At 37.0% G+C, this 27,356-nt stretch overlaps 1 protein-coding gene across 1 annotated transcript in view; it reads right to left on the bottom strand.

Annotated features, from left to right (window-relative positions):
* The window catches only part of ANO2 (anoctamin 2), a 181,565-nt gene that overhangs the window by 133,395 nt on the left and 20,814 nt on the right, over positions 1–27,356 (bottom strand). Inside the window, exons 2-8 of the mRNA XM_075162780.1 lie at positions 17,424–17,522; positions 11,982–12,133; positions 10,677–10,731; positions 9,746–9,794; positions 6,438–6,493; positions 6,160–6,201; positions 562–626 (exon numbers count right to left, since the gene is read on the bottom strand). Coding sequence (XP_075018881.1) covers positions 562–626; positions 6,160–6,201; positions 6,438–6,493; positions 9,746–9,794; positions 10,677–10,731; positions 11,982–12,133; positions 17,424–17,522 — 518 coding nt within the window. The remainder of the gene's footprint in view (positions 1–561; positions 627–6,159; positions 6,202–6,437; positions 6,494–9,745; positions 9,795–10,676; positions 10,732–11,981; positions 12,134–17,423; positions 17,523–27,356) is intronic.

The raw sequence follows: 27,356 nt of genomic DNA, 5'->3' as shown, positions 1-27,356 counted from the left end.
TGGAAATTCCTTAAAAAGCATGGTTGTTTTGTTTTGTCTTATTTTAAGCCCAACTTCTTCTATGTTTGTAACGTCAAAATTCAAAATACACAAAAAAACACTTGGAACACATATGGATGTGTTCAGATGAATAAAACTTGTAAAATCAGGAGTAAAAAAATCAAATCAATTTCAAAACTGTCAAATACTTTCACACTGATTCATGATGGGAACACCAGCTTCTGATTACTCACCACACTTTGTGACCATATTCTCCAATAAAAATTCATCAATGTAAATGGAAATTCCTCTTTTTTGAAAGAATTAATGTTTTTTTAAAAAAAATCTGAAGTATGACATTCTTCCAGGAATAAGCACTATACAAAACCAAAGGTACATTACTATTTAGTGTATTTTTGTTACAGTAAACTATTATCAGAGCTACAGAAAGGCAGTGAAAACATTATTTTTAATGCTCTGGTCAATCCAAGATTTCATTTGCTGAAGTAACTGGAAGGAACTTAATTAATCTGCATCAGCTAAGAACCAGGTCCCTTAGTGTTTTATACAAGTCCATATTACCTTATGAGGTCAATAGGCTGAAACTTGTAAAATACTCCATATCTCGCCCATTCTCGATACAGCAACTAAATAAAAAAAAAAAATACAGACAATTAACTTGACACAAGTGATCCCATCTGGTTTTACAAACATCTTCTAAGAGTTAAAAATATATGTACCAAAAAACGCAGTCTCCCATACTTCAAAACAGACTTCCAAGTACATTTTTCAGACGGTTAGGAAAGACTCCAACCAAGCCAGCAATGGAGGATGGCGTACACACATCTTTCTCCACATACCTACCCCCTCCTCACCACATTTATTAGACAGTGATGTTAAATAGAAAGCCTCAAAAGGAAAATTAAAAGATGCTGTAGTCTTGTGGAAATCTTTGGAAAGATGCTAGAAATAATCCTACTTACAGCGTGAAATTCTTCTATGATGTAATTTATTTAATGTCTGGAATCACACCATAGATAAGTACTGACCAGTGTTTACAGGTCCAGGGTGAAGTGAACTGAGGTAAGAATTCAAATCTGGTAAACTGGTACGTAAAAACATACCAAGAGGTAACAAATGTGGCAAAACCAGCCTGCTCTCCTGCTCAGCTCCTGAGGCTACCATACCCAGTAGAGTCCATATAAAAGCCCCTTCTCTCCCCATGCTGCACATGGACACATAAGTTCACGTTTACTGTTGGAAATGCAAATTCACCCACAGCTTACAGACAGTACAAAGGAAGGCGCAGATCCTACAGAAACTTCTTACGATGGGAGGAATCCAGTGGGGACAGTTGGGGATAAAAGGAAACATTTCAGGACCTGTGGTATATTAACCACAATACACTCAACTGCAATAGGCAAGGGACTTGGGATAGTCTTCCTCATTCCCTCTTTCATTGCTGTGATCTATGTGACACTTCCAAAACCAAAAAAGAAGCCATTGACACTCTTTCACAAGAGGCTGTAAAGGAAAGTGGTAATTATGGTGTGAAAGCCAGCTGCTGGATAGAAATTACCATGCAATTAACAATTTGGTAAAAGAGTTAATTTGATAGCGGGACATTTTATAACTGTGTATGCATTTATTAATAATCCAGAAAGGACATTCAAAAATGAAGTTTTCCAGAATTATATGAAGACCAAAGAAAGCTCAGAGGAAACATCAACAGGATCTAACAAAGTTAGATGACTGTTCACCATATTTTATCTTCAGAGGAAAATAAGAATCAGGGCAGTCCTGTGCAAAAGAGTAAAATTTTCTCAGGAACCACCTGAATTGTTTGTATTCCTTTCATAGTTTTATTCTGTGACAAGACTGTAGGCAGTCTAAGACAACATGCTCATTGAAAACTCTTTCTTGAAGTACAGAATGCATCAAAAATAATACACAAATAACCAGAATATGATGATAAATGAAACTAAATTAACCACATCACTATTTATAGATTATAAATCTGTATCATCCAAAAAGACAGGTTTCAAACCTTCTATCCCTATTTTCAAAAAAGAAGTGGAGGGATCCAGAAAAAGAGTAGCATATGAGAGGTGCAGTCAGCTCCTTTAAAATAAGGCACCACGTCATTCCTAGTAAAATTGGAGTAGTGATGAAACCGTTTTGAAAACGAGCTTCTGTGTGGAATATCTGCTGACTCCAAGAGATGACCTCATACTTCAGTTCCTCCCTTGCTGTGAGCACTAACTGACAGTCCCTTGACTGTCTCATGGAAATTGTGGCTAATGTGAAGCAATGTAATTGCTGAGTTAATATCTTGGAGACTTCTGTTCTTCTGTAAACTTTGGCTGGAATTGGGCAGTAAGTTTTAAAGCTGCTGGGGAGGAAGACACAAACCAAGAAACACATGCACACGCATACACAACCAGATACATACAGAGGATATTCTGCAGGGAAGTTAAATTAAATATTTGTTTAGGGTTTTTTTTTCTTTAACAGAAAAAAAGGAACTCCAAAGATAGTAAAAATCAGTAATTTTAGAACAGTAAGATACAGAGTTTTTCAAGATGTTTAATATGTGGAACTCATCAACTTAGTTGCAGACTAGATTGCAAACTGTTTAATTCTATCTGCAAAATAGATGGCACTTTTTTTCTACTAAATAATAGATTATTGCACATGGAATTATGTAAGTATGGAAGAGCTGGAAAGGATGTTAGTAAGAAAGTACATATAGATTTTGCAATTATCGGTAGTTGCATCTGTCAGATGGTCCATTTTGACAGCTAGCAGCACACTACACCATCTTATGAAGTTAACAGCACAATTAAAATAAGTGTGGAGAAATTTCAGATACTGTAACTGCAGAGTTATCTTGACATGTTTTGAGGTTTTCCAATCACAATTTTCTACTGTTTATAATGCCTCTCCTCCTGCAGATGGTATGTGAAAGAACTAAATAAATATCAAGTGAGCAATTAAGACCTGGATCCTGCAAACATACACCCAACAAAGTATTATTGTTCAGAATATGGAAACTGGCTTGCAACCATTTAAGTCAACAGAGCTATGCCACTGCATATGCGTTAAAGATACAGCATAAAGTATGTTCTGTTCATAGGTCAGGGAGTAAACCCCACACTGCTGAAGCAATTGGGAATTTGGCAATGAGATTCAAGGAGTGTGGAGTCTTGGCTTTTAGAATATTGTTACAGAGTACAGTCTTGCAAAATGCTTTGGACTTGTGGAAAGAAATGATGGGACTAGGTTTGATTTTCTTTGGCTTCAACAGGAGTTGAAGAGGATTGCCCTGGCTGCCATATTGATATTCTCATATGAACACTTGTGGTTACCTATTCAAAATCACCCCTTGCCATTACTCCACAGCATTACCTACAATTTCATTTATTTCCATAAATAATCATACTAATAAATGCATTCACTGAAATATACACAACAAGAAAGTTAAAGCTATTAAATTATTAGAACTACTTAAAAGCTGTTTTGAACGTAGTTACAGATTAGAATTTGAAGAGCAAAAAGAAAGGTCTTTCTAAAATTGCAGTCGGTTCAGGAACAGGTTGCTATGGCATTATGTCAGACTACAGAATCACACTGGTTATTCTGATTCCAAAGCACTGAAGGTGAGTTTATGGCATGAATATTTTCCATTCACGTGTGTTGCCCACACTAAATCTCAGTCTCAACACCGCAGTTTTACAAGATTAAGCTTAATCTGGAAGCTGGAATGTGCTTCCTTTCATGATATTTATTAAATTGAAAGGAATTCTAGGAAGAGCTTTGTAATATAATTTATTGTATTTTATAAGTTTCACTTAAAAGCAGTACTTTCTGTAAGTTTATAATAATACTTTCCAATCTGCTTCTAATATTCTGGGGTTGTTGTTGTAGTATATGACAACAGTGTATTTCCCAGACAGGTAACAAAGCTCTTGTGTACTTCTCAATGTCAAACATATTGCTAGCAATGAAGGGTTACAAGTTGCCAGTGGGCTAGAAGCTTAGAAAAGACCAAGTCAGTGTTTATGCTCATGGTGAGTTATTACCATGCTGCTGTGCAATAGCTTTCTTAAAAAGATTTTTTCTAGAGCAGAAAACACACTTAAATAGGGAGATTCCTTTACTCCAATCAACAGTCTTAGGAAAAGAGTGGGTTTCATTGCAGATTTCTAATTCTCATAGGATGTGACAAAAGTATTGTTTCACAGTGCATTTTCTCCAAGGAAATCCTGAAGAGGGTTAATAAGGATTAACCTTTTATATTATGAACTGGTACATAAAACTTAATTACTTGTGCTGCCTTATTGGCATAAGTACCCCAGACAGGCTCAGTTCATCATTCTTTGGGCTTATACAACAGACAATTGAAATGGAAGATACAGATAGTTAAAACGGACAAAATAAAAAGGGGCAGAGAAAAATAAAACTGAAAAATGCCCCCCTTTCCTTTAAACCTGATTGGGGCTTTTCAGGAAATTAAACACTGAGACTATTAGATTCAGATAGAAAACAGATGATGTTATGCATAGAAATACTACAGCAGATTCAATGGCTAGGCAGCAGAGACATATGTGAATAATCAATGAAGTATTTTTGGAAAGAACCTTTTATGTTTTTAATACTTAACACTTCATAACTGAGCCTAATAGGCAGAATAAAAAGAAGGCAGCACAAAATACAACTACTAGCATGAATATTTTTCCAGACACTGGAAAAGACTGGGTGCTTTTAGGCCCTCTTCCCCCCTTTTCCACAGTACCCAATCTTCCTTTATTGACTAATTTACCTCTCTTCTCTAAAAATTTTGCTAGCCTTATAAGTCAGTAAATTATGTAGCTGACTTTCAGAGTCCATTACCGTATCACTATTATCACTTACTCAGAGAAAATTCTGCAAGTGCAGAAGTAGCATTTCTTCATGAACAAAAAGTTCAAAATAACAGACAAAAATATACAAGCTTCTTTATAGTTTGTTTTCCAACTTTGTCTCTTTTGCTTATCAAGGTTCATATACTAAATTAAATTGTATACAGCACATGAAGACATATAGTGGCTAAATATTAACACTATTTACCAAAAACTACAAAGAAGATTATGTTTTCAAATTTTTACTAACCCAGCACTGGAGAAATGAAATTTATTTGTATGACCTATGTACTCAGTCTTCATTTCAAATGCTCAAATAATCATCATTTGTGGCAATTATACTCTTGTATAATTGCTACACTGTACTTTGCCAAATTAATGGCATTTTCTTACCTCTTCTTCAAGCAACAGATGGTATATACCAACATGTAATACCACAGAGTTAAAAACATTTATGAAATTGTTTACAAGTCACCAAAGATATATGCAATTTAATTTCTAGTATAGTATTTTAGACATCCAAACATTCTCTTTTCCTTCATTCTTCCCTCCCCCCTTTCTCTCCCCACAATTTTTCCTCTTCATTTCCTGTCCTATTGTTTGTATAACAAGAAAAAACAAAAAAGCAAACATTAGAGAACAATATGGAATGGTTCTTAAAGGATTACAGCAATTAAATGTTTTTGCTCATTTCTAATGGTAAGTATATGTATTAAAAACAGTCTGAATTGACATAGTTTTTGATTATGCATCCATTTCTCTTGTGCAGACGGTGGGTGATATGTTTTCAGAAGTCATTTGATAGCTAGAAACTTTTTATCTACAAAATAATTGGAAGCAGATTTTTAGAAATTGCATGTCATTTAATTGAATGCACAATCAAATGAAAAATGCAACTATGTTTTATTCTAGTAACCATTGTTCTGTAGTACCATCTGGTTATGGAAGGAAAATATTCATATAAGTTATTTAACAACTTTTGCTTCCTGACAGGTTGAAAAATCTTGTCTATGCATGCAGAGGGAAAATTGAAGCGTTTCAAGATGTAAATATCAAATTAAATTCACTGAAATACTTCACAAGAAGACTTTATAAAAAGTCTTTTGAAAAAATTTTTATATGCAGAAATAGAAGAAAATAAGTAATGCAAAAATATATGCATTTGTAAAAAAATTTACTTGATTGAACACTGACTAATGCTTTATGACAACATTTAGGACACTAATTCACATTTATCACATGAAATCTAACATGAAATTAATTTTGCAATGTATTTTACCTTTCTTTCATTCATGTCATCATTTTGGCCTTCATATTCACCCTAGAGAAAGAAAATAATTCAATAACACGTAAAAACAGGTAAAATTCAATAAAGTTTGCTCAGTTGTTCCTACATTGTTGATTTTACTTTTAGGTCACAACTTAAAATATACTTATGGAAGAGTTTTCATACTAGAATCACACACTTCGAATATATTTTCATTGTCACAGGCAATAAACATATGCGCTATTGAGTGATATCATCAGAGAACTAGATTTTTAATAGTATATACGTACATCATGAAGTGGGTATGCTGCATCATAAACATTGTTTGCTATTAATGTGCCAATACCTAAAAGAAAAAAAATTAAGATGGTCAACAGGTAGGCACAGTTAAACAGAAAAGATTATTACAGATTTCATTTCTTGACATTATAAGGGGGACTGAGCTATATTACTGAAAATACTCAAAATCATGTCAAGGTGAGTATATACCAACCTAGAAGTACTGGCTATGGAAAACATGCTTTCACAGAAAGGCTCATTTCCATATAGTGCTTTTTCTTGAGTGAACTAGTATGGTACAAAGATTGTTTTGACCACTTTCTCATCCTGATAGCAAAGAGGCATGTGACTGAGGAGGAAAGCATCTGGGAAGTGCTTCTTGAAGCTTGACAATGATCAGAACCATGGACCGCCACTGACACACCCAAACAATAAAAAAAACCCATTTTCACCGAAGTTTGTGATTGAAGAAACCCTTACTCTCTATTGGCTAATATTAGATCAGGTCTCGTTTTCACTCAACTAAGTGCTGGGTTTTCTACCCTTCCTTATATCCATACATAAGGACATCCTTCTGAGTTTGAAACAATGCTTTGTTGTTCGCAGGAGTCAAATCAGTTTGTGCTCACCAAATCCACAGTTATGCTGGAAAGCTGGATGCACCAGGACAAAAACTACTGAGTCCTACAGATTGTAAACAGGAAGTCTGGTGAAAGGTACAGGAAGATACAGGGACATGGCACTATCACAGTGACCACATGCTACAAGGACTTTAGCAACTGAATCCCCAGCTAATGACTACAGCACCTATAGACATACACAAGACCACTACTGGCTTTCAAGACCTACGACTCTTATAGCCATTGTGTCTTCAGTCTTTGCACATGAAAACAATCGTTCCATAAGATGTCAATTAAAGTTAAGATTAGTAGATTATTCCAGATATCTTTGCTTTCAATGTCCGGTAAAAAATAATAGCTTGTCTTTAGGGATGAAAAAAATTCTACAGTCAAATTACACAACTATCATTCTGAAATGTTTGGGAAAAACCCTCTTGTCAGAGATGCTAGTTAGGCATTACCAATAAATTTCTTCCTTGGTACAAAGAAAAATACCCTTACCACTACATGCATTAATAGAATTGGGAAATATTCATGTTTGGATCATGCCAAGTCCTCTACTGAAAACATTCCATGTTTGGAAAGTTTACAATGGTTCAGAGAAGAAAATACACCTTCCTTATATAATGTCATAGAAGTGGAATCAGATTCAGCCTTACACAGATGTAAAAATCAAGAAGAAAATGTGTCTGAAGTATTATTTTCCTCCTATTATATTATGAAGCATATGTTCATGAAAACCAAAGACTGCTATAAGTTCTTCCAATATCACTGTCTTACCTCTTGTGCAAAATAAGCAATGGAATCTTAAAAAAAAAAGATTAAAACCAGGATACTTAAAGAAGTCTTTTAAACAGCTCATGACGAATTGTCTTAAGACCAGTGAGAAAGGAAAATCTTAGCGACATATGAAGCATAGGACTTTTGGGGGAGGATCTCTAAAGACCAAAACAATTAGTGAATTTAGGCCAAAAATGATGCATAATCATGTTTTGGGTATGGGCCGGAAAGATGGGAAGGACAGGAGGGTTAAAATATTTGCTTCATGTCAAATGGGACCTTGAGCTGACCTGAAGTGGATCCACCTTGAAGTGGATCAGCCTGTATTTTCACCTTAGAGTAAAAAAAAAGGCTGAAAAATCACTGCTAGTGCTTTGATCTTTAATGATAGTTGTTATTACACTATAAACCAGAAAAAGCTATTAAAATAGAGAAAAATTCAAGTAAGAAAGAGGCAAAAAAAACCCCATTGGTAAAGTGCTCTTTCCCTTCCTAATGTGTCCTTGTAGGGCTTACTGCTTCTTTCAAGCTTTCTCTCAACCCAACAACTTACAAAGTCTTAAGGGTTTCAACAGATTCCACATAGTCTCTCTGGATCCCTTGGGAAAGTGTCAGCTCTGGGGGCTGGCTTTTACGTCAACAGGCTTAGTGTCCCTGCTGGACTTCAGTCTTCTTGTTACACTGCCTTGTCTCTAAAATCCTGCGCTCTAGAGACATCTACTTGCACAGGCTGCACAGCTACCAGGGAAAGCATGGTCTCCCCAGTCACCAGGAGGGTTCCCTGGATGCCAGCTGGAGCAATCCAGCAAAATCCTCCCTACTGCCCCACCAGAGCCTTTCAGGAGATCAACACAGGGGAAACGGTTAACAAAGCAGACACCTGCTAAACAATGTTTTAGAAATGAAGAGGGCCTGACATTTTCTCAACCAACTTTTCATTCTTTTAAAGGAAACAGTGTAATAATCATAAATTTAAATGTTTGTTCCGGGCAAAGCCAAGTATTTTTGGTTGAAAAAAAGTATTTTGGTTTGGTTATTTTTCATATAATTAGAAGGAAAAAAAAAATCTCTATTTCAGGGAAACCTAAATTAACCTATTTTCTACTCCAGCTGCTGTACCAAAGAAATCTGTTACTGCAGCTCCACCGCACAGTTACACCAAGACTGAGCAGGAATCTGTTGCTACAGCACATGTATTCTTTGCAAGTACATTACCCTAGGACATTGTGATCTGCACATAAGTGATCAAGCTTACAGAAGGACTTTCAGAAAACAAGCCAGACAAATACTATCACTTCTTCGCCATCACGGACATATGTGTCATGATATCACAATGGATGAAAGAAAAGAGCAGAGCAAAGAAATTAAGCATACTTGTACATGTTCTGAAACTCAAGAAAACAAAAGCTCCAAATATTTTACTGTTACCCCAAAAGTATAACACAATATCTTCAAAACAGTCATAGTCAAGCCATATATTTCACCATGCAGTTCATGGACATAATTTTTAAAGCTGCAGTGATAAAAATAACTTGGAAAGATGTATTATTCTATTGAAATGGCAAGAAAAATCTGCTCCTGGAAGAAATAATACAACATATTGTAGCTGATGTCTGAATTTTCAAAAGCAGATCATATAATAATCAAATCAAATTTTATAACAACTCATGAAATGCAAGTTATGTGCCAGACCCTGCACCTGTAGAAATGAAAAGCAAACTCCCATTACCATGTCCTATCCAAACCATGGACCAGAAAGTCTGATTTTATTCCTCAGAAAAAGCATTTGTTTCAATCTCTGGTTTTTGTGGAAATGTGACAGCATACTTTTGTGTTCTGCTAGAAAAATAAATATTCTGTGAGATACCTAAACAATTCCTTTTAAAACAAAATATATAATTATCTTCCCTCCTTCTTACCCATGCTGTTTCTGGCCTTTGTAGATGTGCGCTTCAAAATTTCACGTACCTGTGGAAAAGAACAGTGATATAACACACATCTTTTAGCATCATTTTCATCATGGAGCTAGCAATAAAACAAAACTTTAAAATAAGAAGCTTCTGTAGAGTTCATTTGCACATATATTTAAATCATATGTTTCACTCATATATAAATACATGACTTGAGGCCACTAGTTAACACTTAACAATGCTATGGCAACTCTTACTAGTGGATTATCTGCCCTAACATTTGTACCCTAAGTCGTGCTGTGTCACATCCTTATAAAACTATATGAAGTATAAGGACTTCAGGTAGAATGAAAATTTTACACTAAAGAAAATCACAACAAAATCTGACTGTAAAAAAACATTTAGTTTTCACATTTGGAAGTATAACATCAAGATGCACACAAAGTGATCAGTAAGTATGCTATATCTGTGAAATCCAAGTGTGGATGGATGAACGTAGCATGTGAGGGAGGAGTTGGCATTGCATATGTAAAGAGAAATCTTGCCTCATCAACCTGCTGGAGACCTAACAGGATCTCAGGAACATTATACAAGGTTTCTCACCAAAGAACTGCTGGAGCTAAGAAGTTACTATAGGATTGTAGAGGAGGTCCTTTTATGGAATAAAATCTAGTTAAAGATTAGGAAACAGGGCTTAATAACAACTTTGAAGAATGGAGAGGAGTCAGTAGCAGTGTTTCCTTACATAACATCTCCTACTCCTGGACCACTGGGCAGCTCCGGAAGGGTATTTCTTACATACTTACGACTCCTTAGTGTTTTACAGAAACAGAGAAATGCATAAACTGATGAAATTAGCAAAGTAGTCACCAACACTCACTATTAAAGCAAATCCCATTCAGCACAAGAAGTCAATGATATGTTGCTTTTGTTTACTTACTATTCGGCTGCGGGTAGCATTGTCAAAAAAGGTGTCTTTGTCTTTAATGTTATACCTAAAACGTTGAGAGAAAAAAAAAATCAGTTATATTTTCAGATGTAGCAATGAGTAAGATAATATATAAATTCTGATTTAGAATTCATTTAGAAACCAGAGCAAGTAAGAAAAACAGATGTCTAAAGGAAATATAGATGAAATAGTATAGCATAATAGACTGTGCTGTTTAAGACCTAGTCATTCAGAGTTCTACCTGGATTGCAATGATGGTGGGCATAAAAATGTAAAAATATTAACTAACGTAAAATGCCTTTCGGGTAAGGGGAGCTTGTCTATTGTTTACACAAGATGACCTTTTAATCTTTTCCGTATAACATACGCTCAACACTATAACATTCTGAGGTTACGTTATTAGGTTTCAACTAGTCTAATGCAGATGTTCATTATTCTTTTCCAGGCGTCTAACCAGTCAACATTTCACTTGCTTTCAAATAACCATTCCACTGGAATTATGCATTCCCTTAAACCTTAAAATCATCATATGTGAAATTAGCCTTCCCAGTTTATTGCTCTCAAACAATTTGACTTGTATTCAGTATTAATTAAAATTGTCGGCGAGGACAATAAATGATATGGTGGGTCATTATATTTATTACTGAATTTTATTTATCAGACATAAATATAAGGAGACATCCATGAGGAAAAAAGGAGTGTTTAATGTCAAATTGGGCCCAGAAGTATTATTCTGAGTGAAAGGGCAGGTGTCAAGAATTCCTTATCTGCATATTATTAGCCAAGTTTTAATTACTACAATAAATCTATCAAGAGGAAAAATATTATCGGATTTCTACTAGCTCTTTCTTTTTTCAAAACAGGCAGTAATATCCTTAACCAAATAATCAGGAATTTGTTCCAGGATATTTACAGTTCAAGCTAAAAACATAGATATTTTATTTGTTGCACTGCTTCCAGTGCCTTATCCAGCAGAAGGAAGTAGAACACTGGCAGAAAGTCTCTGCAATTTAGATTTCTGTTAATCCACTGAAACTGAACTCAGTGCCAATGCATGTTCATTTACTTTAGATCTATTTACTTGGCCCTCAATAAATGTAGTTTTATGCAGACATACGCTTTTATCACTTGGAAATGTTATCCAGGAATAATCTGACAGCTTGGATATTTCCTCAGGATTTCCAGAAATATCAATGAATTTCTGAATTTTGATTGAAATACTGGTAGAAAACATGACAACACTAAAATGAGAAGTTATAGCTTTCTTCATTGCTCATCACAATTTAAAGTACTCACAAATATATTTTCTCTCTGGAAAATGGGTAAGAGAGGCTTTTCATGTTGGTATTTCCTTGTTGTGGCACCTGGGGTTGCAGAGGTTCAGTCAATTTGCACCATATTTCATTTAACGTTTTGAGTATTCCCCCTTCTTCTGTGATTTCATACATCTGAGTAAATAAAATATTGTACATTAGCATGTCACTGCCAAAAATCCACTACAATGAAAAAAAAAAAAGTGTTTAAATCTGTAATTAAAATAAGCGCCTTCTCTGAAGATATATTCCCATATAACAGCAAGCACCTGAATCCATAAGGGTTTCAGTTCCAAAAAGAAGTTCTTGTACTTCACAAGCTACTTTCAGAAGAAAAATCAGTGCAGAATTGTTAATACAAGAAACATCCTTACTAACTAAACTAGGAGCTGCAGGGAGATGACAGAAAGACAGAGTAATTATTTTGACTTTGTAACTGGGAATAGAGGGAGCCGACAAAGCAGGACTGGCCTTTACCTACTGCCAATTGGCAGAATAAATTATTCCTGGGTAATTATTACTAGTATGATCTGACAGCACATGTACATATGCCATTAGAAGCGAGGATGCCAGGCTCACGGTTATGTGGCAGTTTTAAGTGCAAGGACCTAGCTTTTGCTGATTCGGATGGATGTGAATTGCTAGGGATCTTCCCAGAGATATGAAGGTATTTTTTCCTGAAACACAGACCACCTTAGCAAACATGGGTTTATGTCCTCCTCATAGGACATTCTTTCCAGCCCTTTCACTAGCTTTGTTGCCCTCCTCTGGACGCATTCAAGTACCTGAACATTGTTCTTAAATGGTGGGGCCCAGAACTGCACACTGTACTCAAGGTGAGGCCGCACCAACGCTGAATACAGCGGGACAATCACCTCTGTTGACCGGCTGGCTATGCTGTGTTTGATGCACCCCAGGATGCGGTTTGCCTCTTGGCTGCCAGGGCACACTGCTGGCTCAGACTGAGCCTGCTGTCGACCAGCACCCCCAGGTCCCTTTCTGCAGGGCTGCTCTCTGGTCACTCCTCTCCCAATTTATACTTGTGTCCGGCATTACTCCATCCCAGGTGCAGAATCCAGCATTTGTTTTTGAATTTCATGTTATTGATTATTCCCTGATGCTCCAATCTATCTAGATACCTCTGCAAGGCCTCTTGTCCCTCAAGAGAGTCAACAGCACCTCCCAGTTTGGTATCAGCAAAATTGTTAATGGTGAATTCAATTCCTGCATCTAGATAATTGATAAATATTTTGAACAGAACCGGCCATAGAATTGAGCCCTGAGGAACACTGCTGGTGACTGGTCACCAGCCAAACACAGCCCCATTCACTACAACCCTTTGAGCGCTGCTGTTCAACCGGTTCTTCACCCAGCACACTGTGTAACTGCTCAACTCACAGCTGGGCCACTTGTCCAGAAGGATACCATGAGGGACACTATCAAAAGCTTTACTAAAATCCAGAAAAAATTACATCCACGACCTTCCCATCATCCACTAGGCAGGTAACGTTATTTAGAAGGATATAAAATTAGTTAGACAGGATTTTCCCTTCATGAAACCGTGTGCTGATGATTGCATTGTCCTTTAAATGCCTTTCAATAGCACACAGTATGATCTTCTCTATAATCTTTTCAGGTACTGAGGATAGACTAGCAGGTCTGTAGTTTCTTGGGTCTTCCCTCTCACCTTTCTTGTAAACTGTAATAATGCTGGCTAGCTTTCAGTCAGCGGGGACCTCCCCAGACTCCCAAGACCTTTGGTAGATGATTGAAAGGGGTCCTGCTGTAACATGTGCTAACTCCTTCAGTACTCTGGGATGAATCCCATAAGGGCCCGTGAAGTTAGGAACATTCAGCTGATACAGATAGCCCCTTACAAATTCAGCGTCCACAAACAGAAAGTAACTCCTCCCGCAGTTGTGGTCCTCTGACTCGGAGGACCAGGCAGCCCAAGGTCTATCATTAATATTAAAGACCGAGGGAAAAAAAGCATTGAAGGCCTCCATTTTTTCTTCATCCTTATTTGTCAGGTGACCATCTTCAACAAGTATTGGTCCAATATTTTCCTTAGACCTCCTCCTGCTATTAACATACTTTAAAAAGCCTTTTTGTTTCTGACACAACACTGGCCAGTTTCAGCTATAGCTGAGCTTTGGCCTTTCGTGTTTGCTCCCTGAATATGCGAACCACAGCTCTGTAATCTTCCTGTAAAGCCTGACCTTGCTTCCAGAGACGGTAAAATTTCTTTTTCTTCTTGAGCCCCATGAGGATTTCCCTGTTCAACCAACTGGTCTTCTGCCCCGCCTCCTTGACTTACGACACACTGGAATTGCTGGCTCCTGTGCTTTAAAAGGTGGTTCTTAAAAAACGACGAGCACTCATGGACCCCTAAGCCCTCAAAAGTAGATTCCCAGGGGACACTGCTAACTAGATCTTTAAGTATCTTAAAGTTTGCTCTCTTGAAATCTAGAGTAACAACTCTGCTGACCTTTTTTCTCATTACACTGAAAATTTTAAAAACTCAACCATGTTGTGATCATTGTGGCCAAGATAGCCATCTACTATCACATCTCCCATGAGTCCTTCTCTATTCAAATAGCAAATCTAGGAGGGCATCTTTCCTAGTTGCCTCACTGAATACTTGTGACAAGATATTATCTTCAACACACTTCAGGAAATTCTCAGACTTGCTTATCACAGCAGCATGGTATTCCCAGTTAATATCTGGGAAGTTGAAATCTCCCATAAGGGCTACCAATCCAGAAATTTGACCTAATTGCCTGTAGAATAATTTATCAGTGCTATCATCCTGGATGGGCAATCAATAGTAGACACCCACAACAACATCTCCTTTGTTTTCCATCCCCCTAATCCTCACCCAGAGGCTCTCAACCATATCATCCCTAACTGCAAGGGCTGTAGAGTCAAACTTCTCCCTTACATACAGTACAACTCCTCCACTGTGACTGCCCTGCCTATCCTTCCTGAACAGCCTATGGCCCTCCATCCCAGCACTCCAGTCATGGGACTCATTCCACCAAGTCTCACTAATACTAGAGACATCATAGCTCTGGGAACAGATCAATGCTTCCAGTTGGTCCTGTTTGCTTCTCACACTCATATTTGAGCGTGGCCCATTCTCACTCATCAAAAATAACTGTATTGTCATATCCATATATGTAACTATATACATATAGTTAAAATTGCTCAAAAAGTACCTTTTCCCAGCATGTCATTTGTCCTGAAAAATTATTTAAGACTGAATATTTGAAAAAAATTTTTTGCAACCAATTCATCATGTTTAGAGGTGGATAAATACTTTCCACTGAAAATGCTTTGTTTATGGTTTCATTGAATGTTTGAATAAATGAAAATAGCATTACAAAAAATACCTAATGTGCCTTGAAAACAACCTTTTGTCTCTCTGAACAAAACCAGAATTTTCTTTTTAGTGGTTACTGGCTGAATTTTTCAGTTTGTATTGCCAAATCCCCAAAATACAAGATTTCAGTTTTTCAAAGTGGATTTTTGTTTTCTTCACAGGAAATTCCTCTTCCAACTGTCTTTAATGGCAAAAAAATTAAGACATGATCATAGTTTTCCTGTCATGCTTGCTTTCTGGTAGTGCCCTGGTAGTGCTCTATTTCTGCTGTTGAAATAATAGAAAAATAATGTAGCCAACAAGAGTTGTCAGCAATCTTCTCCTTAAGAATGTCATATCACTTTTAAGTTATACAAAACAGCTTATTACCCTAGGGTGACTTTTCAGGAAAACTGAGATCTGTTTCCTTGTTGGTAGACATATTTCATTTCGTCGTCTTCTACACCCCAAAACAAATTATGGGTACAAACCTGAATACTGTTTGCATAACTGCCTAATCAATGACTGCATGTCCATTTGCTCTTCGAATATTTGTCATACTATTCAATAAATGTCAGTTATATAGCAATCTCTTTCAACATGAAGTGTGCACAGACCTGATTCGTTCATTGAAATCTATTGCTTTAAAGAAAAGGATGCTATAAATAATGTATAATATATAGTGGTTAAATGAAGTAATTTGTCAGTGTCTTTACCCCAGATGATTCTGTGTCTTTAGGGCTTTATGATTTACTGTACATTTCTTCTCCCATTCAGAAGAGAGAAGGGGATGTCAAACTGTTCATGAGTGACTAGGACGGCCACTAAAGACTATTAGTTCCTGGAGACCTTAACTCAGAACAATATGATGGCAACATTCCTCAATTAAAATAGTGTAAAATTTGCTTCAGTGTATCTGCAAAAAGCTAGGAGGGGAAAATTCCCATGAGGGAAGAAGGAGGGAGAAATGAGCAGGCACTAAAAATGGAACGAAGCTGGGAAGGGATCAAAGAGAGGAGTTGAATATGTAGGTCCATTTCTAGAAAGGGCCTACACATCCATCAATATGCCAGAAAGGACAGAGGTACTGTAGCTGTCCAAAACCTACGCATTTTCAAAGACTGATTACAAGTAACAAGACTTTTCCCCCCCCCCCCCCCGGGATGCAAACACAATACAGTAAGAGTACACAAGATTGGCTTGGCCAAGCCCCTGACAGTCACAGATCGTAACACCACAAGATGTGAACAACACTGAAGCTTTTGCTCATTGGAAACAATCAATATGAAAACAAACAAACAAACAAACAAACAAAAAAACCAACAACAACAACCCTGTGAAAGAAGTCATTTAATTCTGATGGCAATGCAATGAAATACATGTTCAGTAGTGCAATTGATGAGTATCACTTAACTGAAAGCACAAGGCAGTTCCACTTCAGTGGAGTTGATACCCAGTGTGCTAAATCATTGCAGGACCACAAATTTTGGGATTTGCTCCTCAGAATTTACAAAGTTTGCCAGCAACTCTGCTGAAAGCTCTAGATATTCTCAGCTACTACAACTGTAAAGAAGATAGTGAGCCGAAGTTTTAATGACAATGGGCAAGTCTGAATGCACTAAGTCATTGATACCACCAAAAAAGACTTTTTCGGCATCCCCAGACTTTAGAGACATCTTAAGGCGATGACCAGCTATCATACTATCTCCCATACTGAACCTCACCTTTGAGGAAAGTTCCTTGACAAAAATCCAAATAGCTACTGCCTTCTCAACTTTCAAAGCCCTCCTTAAAACTCACCTCTGTCATCACTCTTCTGAACGCAGTCTGTCAGCCAGCTGCCTCTGTGGCCTTTGACATCCCCTTTGAAAATCCCATCTTAAATCTGACTCTGAATAGTAAATCATCTCAAAATAATTAGTAATGTGAAAGAATAAGCCTGGCAGTTCTATTGCTCTGATTTCGAAATAAAGTAACTCTATGGGCTTCTATACATTTAACTAGCATTCTGATCTACCCTTCTCCAGTCATACAACTAGCTGATAGAAGATGGAAGATACTTACCTTTTTAGTGGGCATTTTTATTTTAAGGAGTTCTGCTTCTCGACTAAGTACTTGCCAAGGCGCGTGTATACGGACAAAACTCAATCCTTGGCTCTTATTCTGAAACATAAGATAGTGAAAACAACGTATTTCAATATTATTGAACAGAATACAGTAATAAGGTTTCAAGATGTCAACTCCAACTAAATCATGCACAGCAGGCAATCACAGTGAATAACCAACTTCTGTTACAACTGGGCTTAAATGTGACCTTTTTTTAAAAGCTGAATCTTCTAATGCTCTAAAATCCATTAACCTACTGCCCACAGTGTAGCTGTGTATGAAGACAGAAGTCTACAGTTCCAGATTTTGGAATCATGTGAACCAGAAACCGCCAAGCTACAGCTTCCATACTCAGATATTTTGTAAGTCATCTGACTTCATTAGTGGGCTTTTGTGCCCATCTGAACCAACAAAGAAAAAACATTTCTTCTGCTCTGGGAGGATTTTGTTTTAGGTTCCCATTTTCAGTTTTGCCCAACTATTTCCTTGACACTTCATCAGGTTAGTAGTTCCTTACAGGGGATCAGGCCCAATATTTATTACCCTAAATATCTGCAGTTGGAGTAGCAACCCTAAACAAAACATTCAAATTTAACTTCTGAAGAGACACATGAGCCTAATGTTTATGTAAATAACTGGTTATGCTGTGCAGAGGCAGGAGACTACACAAGAGGACCTCTGCACAGCCAGTTTGCTGCGATCTGGGCTGTCGAGCGGGTGCTGTCCTCGTAGCACTGTTGCGCTACACAAAGGCACTCAAAGGCTACACAAAGATCAGAAAGCAGCACCCCTGGCAAAAGCATGAAAATGAAATGTAGCCATGTTGGTACAGACTTTTCCTCAATGCACACAAATAAATTATATCAGCAAATTATACAGATGAATGCTTACTATGGAGATGAAGAGAATAAAAGTTGGGAGGGAGATTAGAAAGAGGATATGAGGACATATTTTGGGAAGGACATGGAAGTGGACAGGGAGAGACTTTAAAGGCTTGATTAACGCTAAGATTAACAATCTTTGTGTGCATGCTGTGTGCATGCTGGGGCTTTGGTGCTAGGGCATACTGCCACTTTGCATTTTTCCACACATTTGTGTGTAAGGATCAGGACAGTCCCCTCCCTTCAGGGGAGCATGAACATCTATTTGCACTCCCTCATATATCCTGAAATTTAGAAGACAGACAAGAACACTGAAGCAGGGTGTCCAACCTGATGAGAAACATAGCTGGGTTACATGTTGGGCTTAAATGCAAAACTCAGGTGCCCCACCTGTGAGTAGCTGCCTGTTATATGTGCAAACAGTTGCATATGTCTAGAGAAAGAATGTTAATTGACATAGCTTCATGTCACTATAATCAAGAAGCAGCATAACCCTACAAAGCTGGGAACACAGGCCATATCCATGGAAACTTAGCATCTTCTGTTGGAAATTAACTCCAAGAAAGTTCTCTTTCTCAAAAGCTTTAAGTTAAAAGTTTTAAACAGAAATAGGAGTCACAGTCTAAACATATGTCTAAATCTAAAAGACTATTGTAGCATATTTACCTCAGAAAAGCCTCTCCTCTGAGCCACAGTGATTTTTTTTTGTTTGCAATTGCATACAATTGTTGCATACAATTTATATAAATTTCCAAATAAAGCTATATCATATCACATTGGCATCGTCATTTTAGAATCAGTATTTAATCTTTTCAAAGTGTATAAATGCTTACAACTTCATGTAAACACCAAACGTGCATTTGCTGAATGTTTCATAATGCTTCCCGATTTAAAAAAAAAAAAGAGTTAAATGGAAATCCTACTATTCTTATTGCAATCATTTTGCTCTTATAGCTGCAACATGAACTACAAAGATCGCTACATCACTTTCAGCTAACATTTCTTCAGTGGACCGATGTTATGTTAAAGAGCAGAATGAGTGCAGAATGTCTCTTTCATCAGTCCACTGGGAAAGTCAGCTTTAAGAGAAGGAAGTAGAAATTTACTGGGCATGAGCAGATGTTCTGGTAATCATTTGCTGAAAATATATTAATAACAGATGAGAGTTTAAATTTCAGTGGGTGACGATCAGGAGGCTTCTTCTCAGCTTTTGGCTAAAATCAAGCATGTGTCCACTGTCTGGGGTACTATATTCCACATTGGCAAGAAGAGGGACAGTCTGATCTAATTGGTTGTTTCCAGCTCAGGCTTGTATGACTACACAGATTGCAAATAAAATCAGTCAGATAATTCGAGAGAAAAGACCAGATGAAGAATATGACCTTTGTATATTTGAACAAAAGTATGTTGGAAAGTTGTGCTGTTCACGAAGTGATATCAGATGCTGAGGAATAAGAGCCTTAAAAATCTTTAAAAGCCTTAAAAATCACCCCACGATAGGAAATTGAGATCATTTTTATAAAGACTAATGCAAAGCAAATAAAGTAGGGAAAACAGGACCAGGTGATTGGTAAACAAAAGGTGCAGAACAATAGACTGCTGAATATTTAGCTTGGGGTTACTAGAACCATGTTTCCCACATCTTCCCATATTTTCCTAACATTAAAATTAAGCAAAGAAATTTTAAATGAATTTTAAATCGTCAATCTCGTATCATACCTGAAGGGATAAACTATCTACCTGGTTTTCTATTGAGCCACAAAACTAAAAACCTATACCAGCTACTCCTCTGGTAAGGCTCCTTTCCCCACTTTCCAAGCCTTCACCTGCAGTAGTTCCAGTTGTCTGTTTGCGTGCCCTTTTTGTCATTATCATTATGATGACTGGCGAAGATGTGTTTGACTAACTTATTCCCAGAGTGCTTATTGTATTGCAAACATTACCAAAAGTTAGAACTTGTTTTTCTCATTGCCAGAGTGGATTTATAGCTGTCTACTGGAGACATCCACTAAATAGTGCCATTTGGTTAATCACCTGAAATGATCAAGGTACATGTGTTTGTGAATACAATTTAATGCTTGCTCTAATGAAATGCTGTCAGTCTTCTATTTTGAATACTCACAATCACCATTGCATATTCATTGTACTCTAGATGTATCACTAAATTTAACATGTTGTGCTGGCTAATGTTATTTTTGTCTGACCATTTACTTGTTACTTAATACAGCCATCTTTAATCAAGTCCTTTTTCACTTACAGCTGATATCCCACAGGACTTTATTCTTGGCCCTGCATTGTTCTGTGTCTATATCATTGCACTCCCTGATTATATTACTCAAATGACTAAGTATTGCTATGCAGATGACAAACAGATTTGTTGCTCTCATGATCCTTTTTTCATCAAATCTATATTCCATATTACAGAGTTCTTCCAATAAGTTTCAAGAGTGGAAGTTTTTCAATAAGTTGGTTCTGAATTATTCATTATTATATCTTGGCTTCTTTTCTGTTTTGTAAAGTTGAATTGGGCCTTCCCATTTCAATAGGAAAACTCAGCATTAAGGTCAAATGGAAGAAAATCTGGAAGGTCTGGTTTGCTTTTCAGTCAGCACATGAAGAAAAATATATCAGATATTTCTTTCAGTCTATCATGTATTCCTAGTAGTTTAAAGCAGGACTTTACCAGAGTCTATATTACATTTTTTTCTGTCTTATAGTGGAAATGTATAGGCTGAATAAAATTCAAATTTCTCCAAGAAGAATTTTTCTATCTTTCATGGCTTAACAGTAAAATACATTAGCACCTGCATCAACTCTAAGATTTATTGCAAACTTATAATCATCAAGGCCATAGCAGAAAAAAATGTATGATAACTATGAAAGCTCTCATATAGATGTATATAAAAAATGTACTCGTATCGATTATAATTTGTCTAGTGAAAACTCAAAAGGTGATTATTCTTTTTAACTAAAAGCTGAATGTTCTGAAACATGGCTAGACAAGCATAATAGCTAGACTAAGTAGAAAAGCTCTCTCTGCCTGAAAATTTAGATTTGTCATTGAACTTAGGTTTCTACAAAAGTCAGATATCAAGTGAGAATTTTGTCATTCTGAAGTTAGTGGCATATCTGTATTTCTCACCCACTTTGACAGTTACAGTTGTCCAACCATAACGTGGGATATTTTTGAACCACTATAACACAATTACCATGCTTTTATTAATCTCTTCCTGTTCACAGTTTCTCAATTCGAGCCCTTGCAGGGGACAGGGACAGGGCCACAGATTGAGGAGGTGCACCGTGAAGCATTCTCTATTGCAACAGGAGTTTGTGGAGAAGTCCTGTTTCTTCATAAGAGCACGGCATGTAACAGGTGGAGTACTGCGTGTCCAGCTAAAAGATTTCTCATAGTGCCATTAATTTGTTAGGCCAATTTGACTCCCACCTTACTTCATTCAGACAACCCATTTGTCATGTGTCAGCCACGTCACCTCAAGAAGTGTTCTCAACAGTTTATTTAGACACCTCTAATATGAGCTAAAGCATATGATGCTAAAGGCATCATATTTGTCAGTCATAGTCAAGACAACAAAAAGGGCAAAACCAATAATTATACTCTGGGAGAGCCTCAGACTTTTTTGTGGTTCGCATATTGCTCATAGCAACACTGCAAATACAAAATTCATTGTTGAATGCTACATTTTAGTAAGTCTTTCTCATTATTTCCTCATCATGAAATCACTTATCACTCAACCTATATTAAAGGAATATAGTTACATTAAAGAAAATGAGTTATTTTAAAATACCTGTCCAAAGAAATAGATTTCTGCTGTGTATCTTAATAGGACGAAAAGAGAAACACTGAAGGGTAGAAAGAAGCTTAACAGAAATAGTTAACTACTGTCTAAGGGAGTCCAAGAGAACTGCTAATCTTTCTTACGATTTAAAAAAAATATACATAGGAAATGGAAAGGCATAAATTATAAAACCTGAAGCATGTAAACTTCCTTCTTAAAAAGACAAACTATCTGGGCCTTAAACATTTTATCCTTCTGTGATTATTAAATAAACAGAAAAATACCAGACACGTACAGACAGCAAGTGTCTAATGGCTTCAGTTAATATAATCAGACGTCTTTTGCTGACGTTGGTAATACCAGCCACACTAGGAAAGCAACAATGAGACAGTTTGTAGAGACAAAAAAAAAAAAGGCAAGTCCTAGTAGCTCAGTAAAAGTAATCATCTTCCCATTTATTCCGTCACCAAATGGATCAGTCACGTCTGCAAATGCAATTGTTCAAAATTAATGTCTACTCTCCTGATACCAGCCCTGGAAATTGAGGCAAATAGCAATATGATGTGATAGTGTAAATAAAATGCAACTTCTTGTTACTATCACAGAACTCCGGTCACATACGTTTTACGAAAGCTGAGCCAAATACTTAAGTGTTGGCCCCCTGCACGGGTAGCACATGATGGAATGACACAGCATTGCCAGATTCAGACAGCGACTGTGAAAGCGTCTATGTTTTGTGCCAAATGTATTGAATCTCTATCTGTACAAGGATTGGCGTTTTGCTGATCTTAATGTTTTGTATCCAAGATACAAAATCAGTTTATCGCAAACAGGCATATCAAAGTGTATGTCAGTTACATTATAAAAAGGAAGGACAGTGCACTAGTCCAGGTCAGATGTCAAGACCAAGAATGTCTTGACATGGAGATGTCAGTCCAGAGCAATTCCCTACTCATGCTATCTATGTAATTATAGGCAGGTAATTTAATTCTTTCTGTCACTGATTAAGTTCCAAGATAATGGAACTTCCCTCTATCAAAAGACATTTGTGAACATAAATATGTTACAGATTGAGAGGTGCTCAAATAATACCGTAAACAAATAAGAGTGTATGACTACAGACAGTAGCCATATTACTCATTTTATAACTTTCACATTTTCCTTCAAAAACTGTAGTCCTTTTACCTTTTGCCAAACTTCCCCTTTTCTATTTTCATTATTTCTCTGGGGTACAGGTTTACCTTACTGTATGGCTGTATAGTGCCTAGCATAATGAGATCCTCATTAATGACTGCAGATTCTTTTGCAACAGTATTACAAATAATTAGCAGCAATCCCCAACAGCTCCAAGAAATTGTCCCACTCCTGACAGACAACCAGTCACACATAGCACAAGTGCAAAGATGCAAAGCACAGGCTTGTTCATGATGGCAAAGGTAAACTCCATCTAGTTCACAGACTTAGGTTTATTTTTAGCTGCTCAACAATATACGAAGCAGACATGCTCAAGTCCAAATTTCAGACCTTAAGCAAAGCTGCAATAATTTACACATTTTGACAGTTTGCCTTTCTCTTTCTTCATTTCTACCAACAATGACGGTGTTAATGTCCTGTTTATTTTACTCTCTTACTCCCACCTCTGAATATAAACAGTTAAAGAATATACTAGTGTGTATAAGCAAAGAACAGAACACCTTGGAATGAAAGATCTGGCCAAAATACTTTCAAAGAAACTATATAACCTTAATTCCTTAGATAAAGCACTGTGGAGTGAAACAGTTGACTTTGCACATCCTTTGCAATGTTTCTTGATGACATTGCTACCTTTCCAACCAAAATCTTCCCACTCATCTATAGACAAAAAGTGTCTCTGAATGGAAGATGATACAGGAAGCCTAAATGCACAGGCATGCTTCCCCTGAAGAAGATGGAAATATTTAATGGCACACAACAGAATCAAAATGAGCTGTTAGAAACTCAAGCACAAATGTAGAATAGATTGTTAAGTCTGCCAAACACAAGAAAGGCACAGACCTCTGCATTACTGCAGTACTCAATGCAGAACCTATATGGAGGTGAGTAACAAATATGTCAGGATTGTCATTCATTTTTAATTCTTTCTGAAAGCACATTTTGGATTTAAAAATTAGTGCATTTTCCTGGTTATTTTCCAAATATTCATCTATGGCCACTAACTACTACAGCGTGAAAAATGTGACTTTCAAATGTACAGCAAAATCTTCCCTATTTATTTAGAATAACTTTATTAGCAAATTTCTCCTATGTCAATGACACAAATTTCTTGCTACAAAAGCATATCACAATTTCAGTACATCTTCTGAGACTGAAGAATACCAGAAATAAAAATAAAATACAAAATTGAAAAAAAACCACCCAAATCAGACTTCCTTAAAGAGGAAGGGAGGAGTGTGTCTACTCTACCACCTCCTGTATTTTGGCAATGTCAATGGAAAAACATGTAATCAGTTGGCCTGGCTATATTCAGTGCCAAATTAGCTAGCAAATAAGCCAATATTCTGTAAAATACATCATATCAAACTTGATTATCAATAATAAAATCAACGAACTTCTTGAGGCCAAAGAGTTAATATTAAAAAGGGTAAAATGTAATTCCTCTTGAGGGAATGAGACACACTAATCTGCACAGAGATATGTACCCTAAACAATCTTCCAGATGAAGCAGCAAGATCATGGAAGCCAATTTTTAGACCAGATAACAGGCATGTTACCAGCAGAGGGATTAATGAAATAGAGACTGAACCCCCACTCTAGCAGACTCATTCTCAAGAAAAGAAATTGGAGGGAAAAAAAAAAGAGTGATTAGGATACCAAACTGAAAACCAGAGGAATGGCACCTTAAAATATTGCTTCATCACTCAATACTTGATCTGGGGATCAAGGAATGATTCAATTTTGTGTTGAAAGATTTTAAATTTCAATTCATTCTTAGGAAAAATATTTTGGAGGGTTTACTTCTCTTTAATTTAAAAGTGTTAACAGACGGTACAAATGTATTTCGTTTACTAAGTATGTTCTCCTAATCATATGCTACAAGCCTTTCCAGGATGGTATCTCCCTTTGAGGTCTCTCACCAAAGATTAGTAGCAATAAAAGGAAGATTGGCTGTATTTGCAGAGGTTTGACTGGGAGGAGATTAAGATGAAGATAATCGAAGTGTTCTGGCTGGCTTATTTGCTGGCGGGGGTTTCATAACCTCCCTGGACAGTTACAGCCTCAATGTAAACAGGGAGAAGGGGAAGAAGCACTGGCAGTCGCACAGTAACATCATGTGACACATTTTGTATAAGACAACAGGTCCTGGGGTGGATAAATAATTGGTTAAACAACAGGAAACTGGGTAAGAGGAGATCCTGCACTGCTGAAAAAAAAGTCACCCAAGGGGTTTTGCAGAGTCAGCACCGTACAGCATCGTCATAAGTGGCCTGGAAAAAGAGATAAGCAATGAGAAGACAAACTGCGCTGATGAAGTTTTTCAGGGCAGCAAGGATAAGGGCAGACTGTGAAAAACTGTAGAAAAGCTTTATAAGAGTAAGAACCTGAATAATGGCAAATGGCTTTCAATGTAAATTAATATAAAGCAATATCCATGGGTTAAAACCAGTTTCACATATAACATACTGGGCTCTGAATTGACCTATACCAGTCAGTAATGACATCTTGGTGTTGCAACAGAATGTTCCTTGAAAATATCAGCTCAGTATTTTCTAAGAGCCAAGAAGTAAAGCAAACATTAGGTTCCACGAGGAAAGGAATAAAGACTAAGAAAAAAATATTATTTAAACATAGCAATCCATGCTGTATCCACATCTTGAACACAATGTGCAGTCCCTGTCTCCTCACCTCCAAAGAGATAAATTAGACCACAAATGGATTCAGAGGAGGGCAACAACCACCATAAAAGCCTTGCTATGACAGCTATATAGGAATCACTGAGTAGACTGAGACCCTTCATTCTGGAAAAGAGCAATCTTAAGGAAGACATTGTAGAAGTCTATAAAATCATGCCTGATAAGGAGAGGGGGTGTGGATGGACTGCCTACTGTCTCTTTCAGGGCAAGAACTAAAGGGCCTCAGACAAAGCCAGATTAAGCTATTGGGAGCCAGACTCAAAATAATAAACAAAAAAACACAGATATTAATGCAGTGGGTAGTATCTCTGTCTTGCCAAAAGACTTTGTGTGTGCAAAAAGTGTATGATGTTTCAAGAAGAAACTATACCAGACTTTGGAATAGAGATCCATGGAAGGTTACTAGCTGGACAAACTACATCAAGTGGGGGAAATTACCTGAACTGAAAGTAGCTGTCATCAGGAGAACATTGGAGTAAAACCGTCATAAAAGTTTGCACTGTTCCTTATTTTTTCCTCAACATTTTACCATTGCAACTCTTAGATACACATTGATGGACTGTCTCAAATGATAGCATCATTTTATGGTAATTATGCCAAATCTAATAGGAGGGACCTTAGGCCTTTCTTTCTCCCCAGTATCTGACCTCCTACTTCCTACTACCATCTCTTCTTCAATTAACTGCATAGCCAAAAAATACACAGTAATCTCACCCTTGGACAGATTATAGGTTGCTATGACTCACTACTGTCATAGGGGTCACCTCCATGCCAGTTAAAAAAGGAGCTGGTTAACAGCTCTCTGTTCGGTGGTGGAGCAGAACCTGACTGATGAAGGTGTCTCATTAGGTGCTCACACCATGCCTGGGTTCTCTACCATATCACACTCTGCAACGCCTCAAGTCTAGAGAGTAATGGGGACTCAAGAGCTGTCATTAGTTCATAATCTCACCACTGAGCAGTTCCTCTATCTTCAGGTTATGCTACAATCTGGTGATTAGTTTATAATAAATTATACAGATTATGATACAATTGCTTTCATTCTGATGTTTAATGAGACTATCAGGCTAGGCTGTCAGATGATGTAATTTGGCACAGCTACACCAAGTTAATAGAGCTATTTAGAGGGGCATCATTAAAGGTTATGACCTGACAATTGAACACACTTGAGTCTCGGCCCATGCAGGTTTATCACCAAGGGGAAAAGATCAAAGTTAATTTGGAATCTGCAAGCACTGACTGAAGGAAGAACGAATCCAGACAAAAATTGACATAAGGAAAAGAATTTAAATTTATTTTATTGTTGAGACTTAAGGGCCAGAA

The sequence above is a fragment of the Calonectris borealis genome, chromosome 1 (assembly GCF_964195595.1).
Source record: "Calonectris borealis chromosome 1, bCalBor7.hap1.2, whole genome shotgun sequence".
Lineage (NCBI taxonomy): Eukaryota > Metazoa > Chordata > Aves > Procellariiformes > Procellariidae > Calonectris > Calonectris borealis.
The sequence above is the reverse complement of the archived record's forward strand: the minus strand, read 5'-3'. Positions and strand labels throughout refer to the sequence as shown.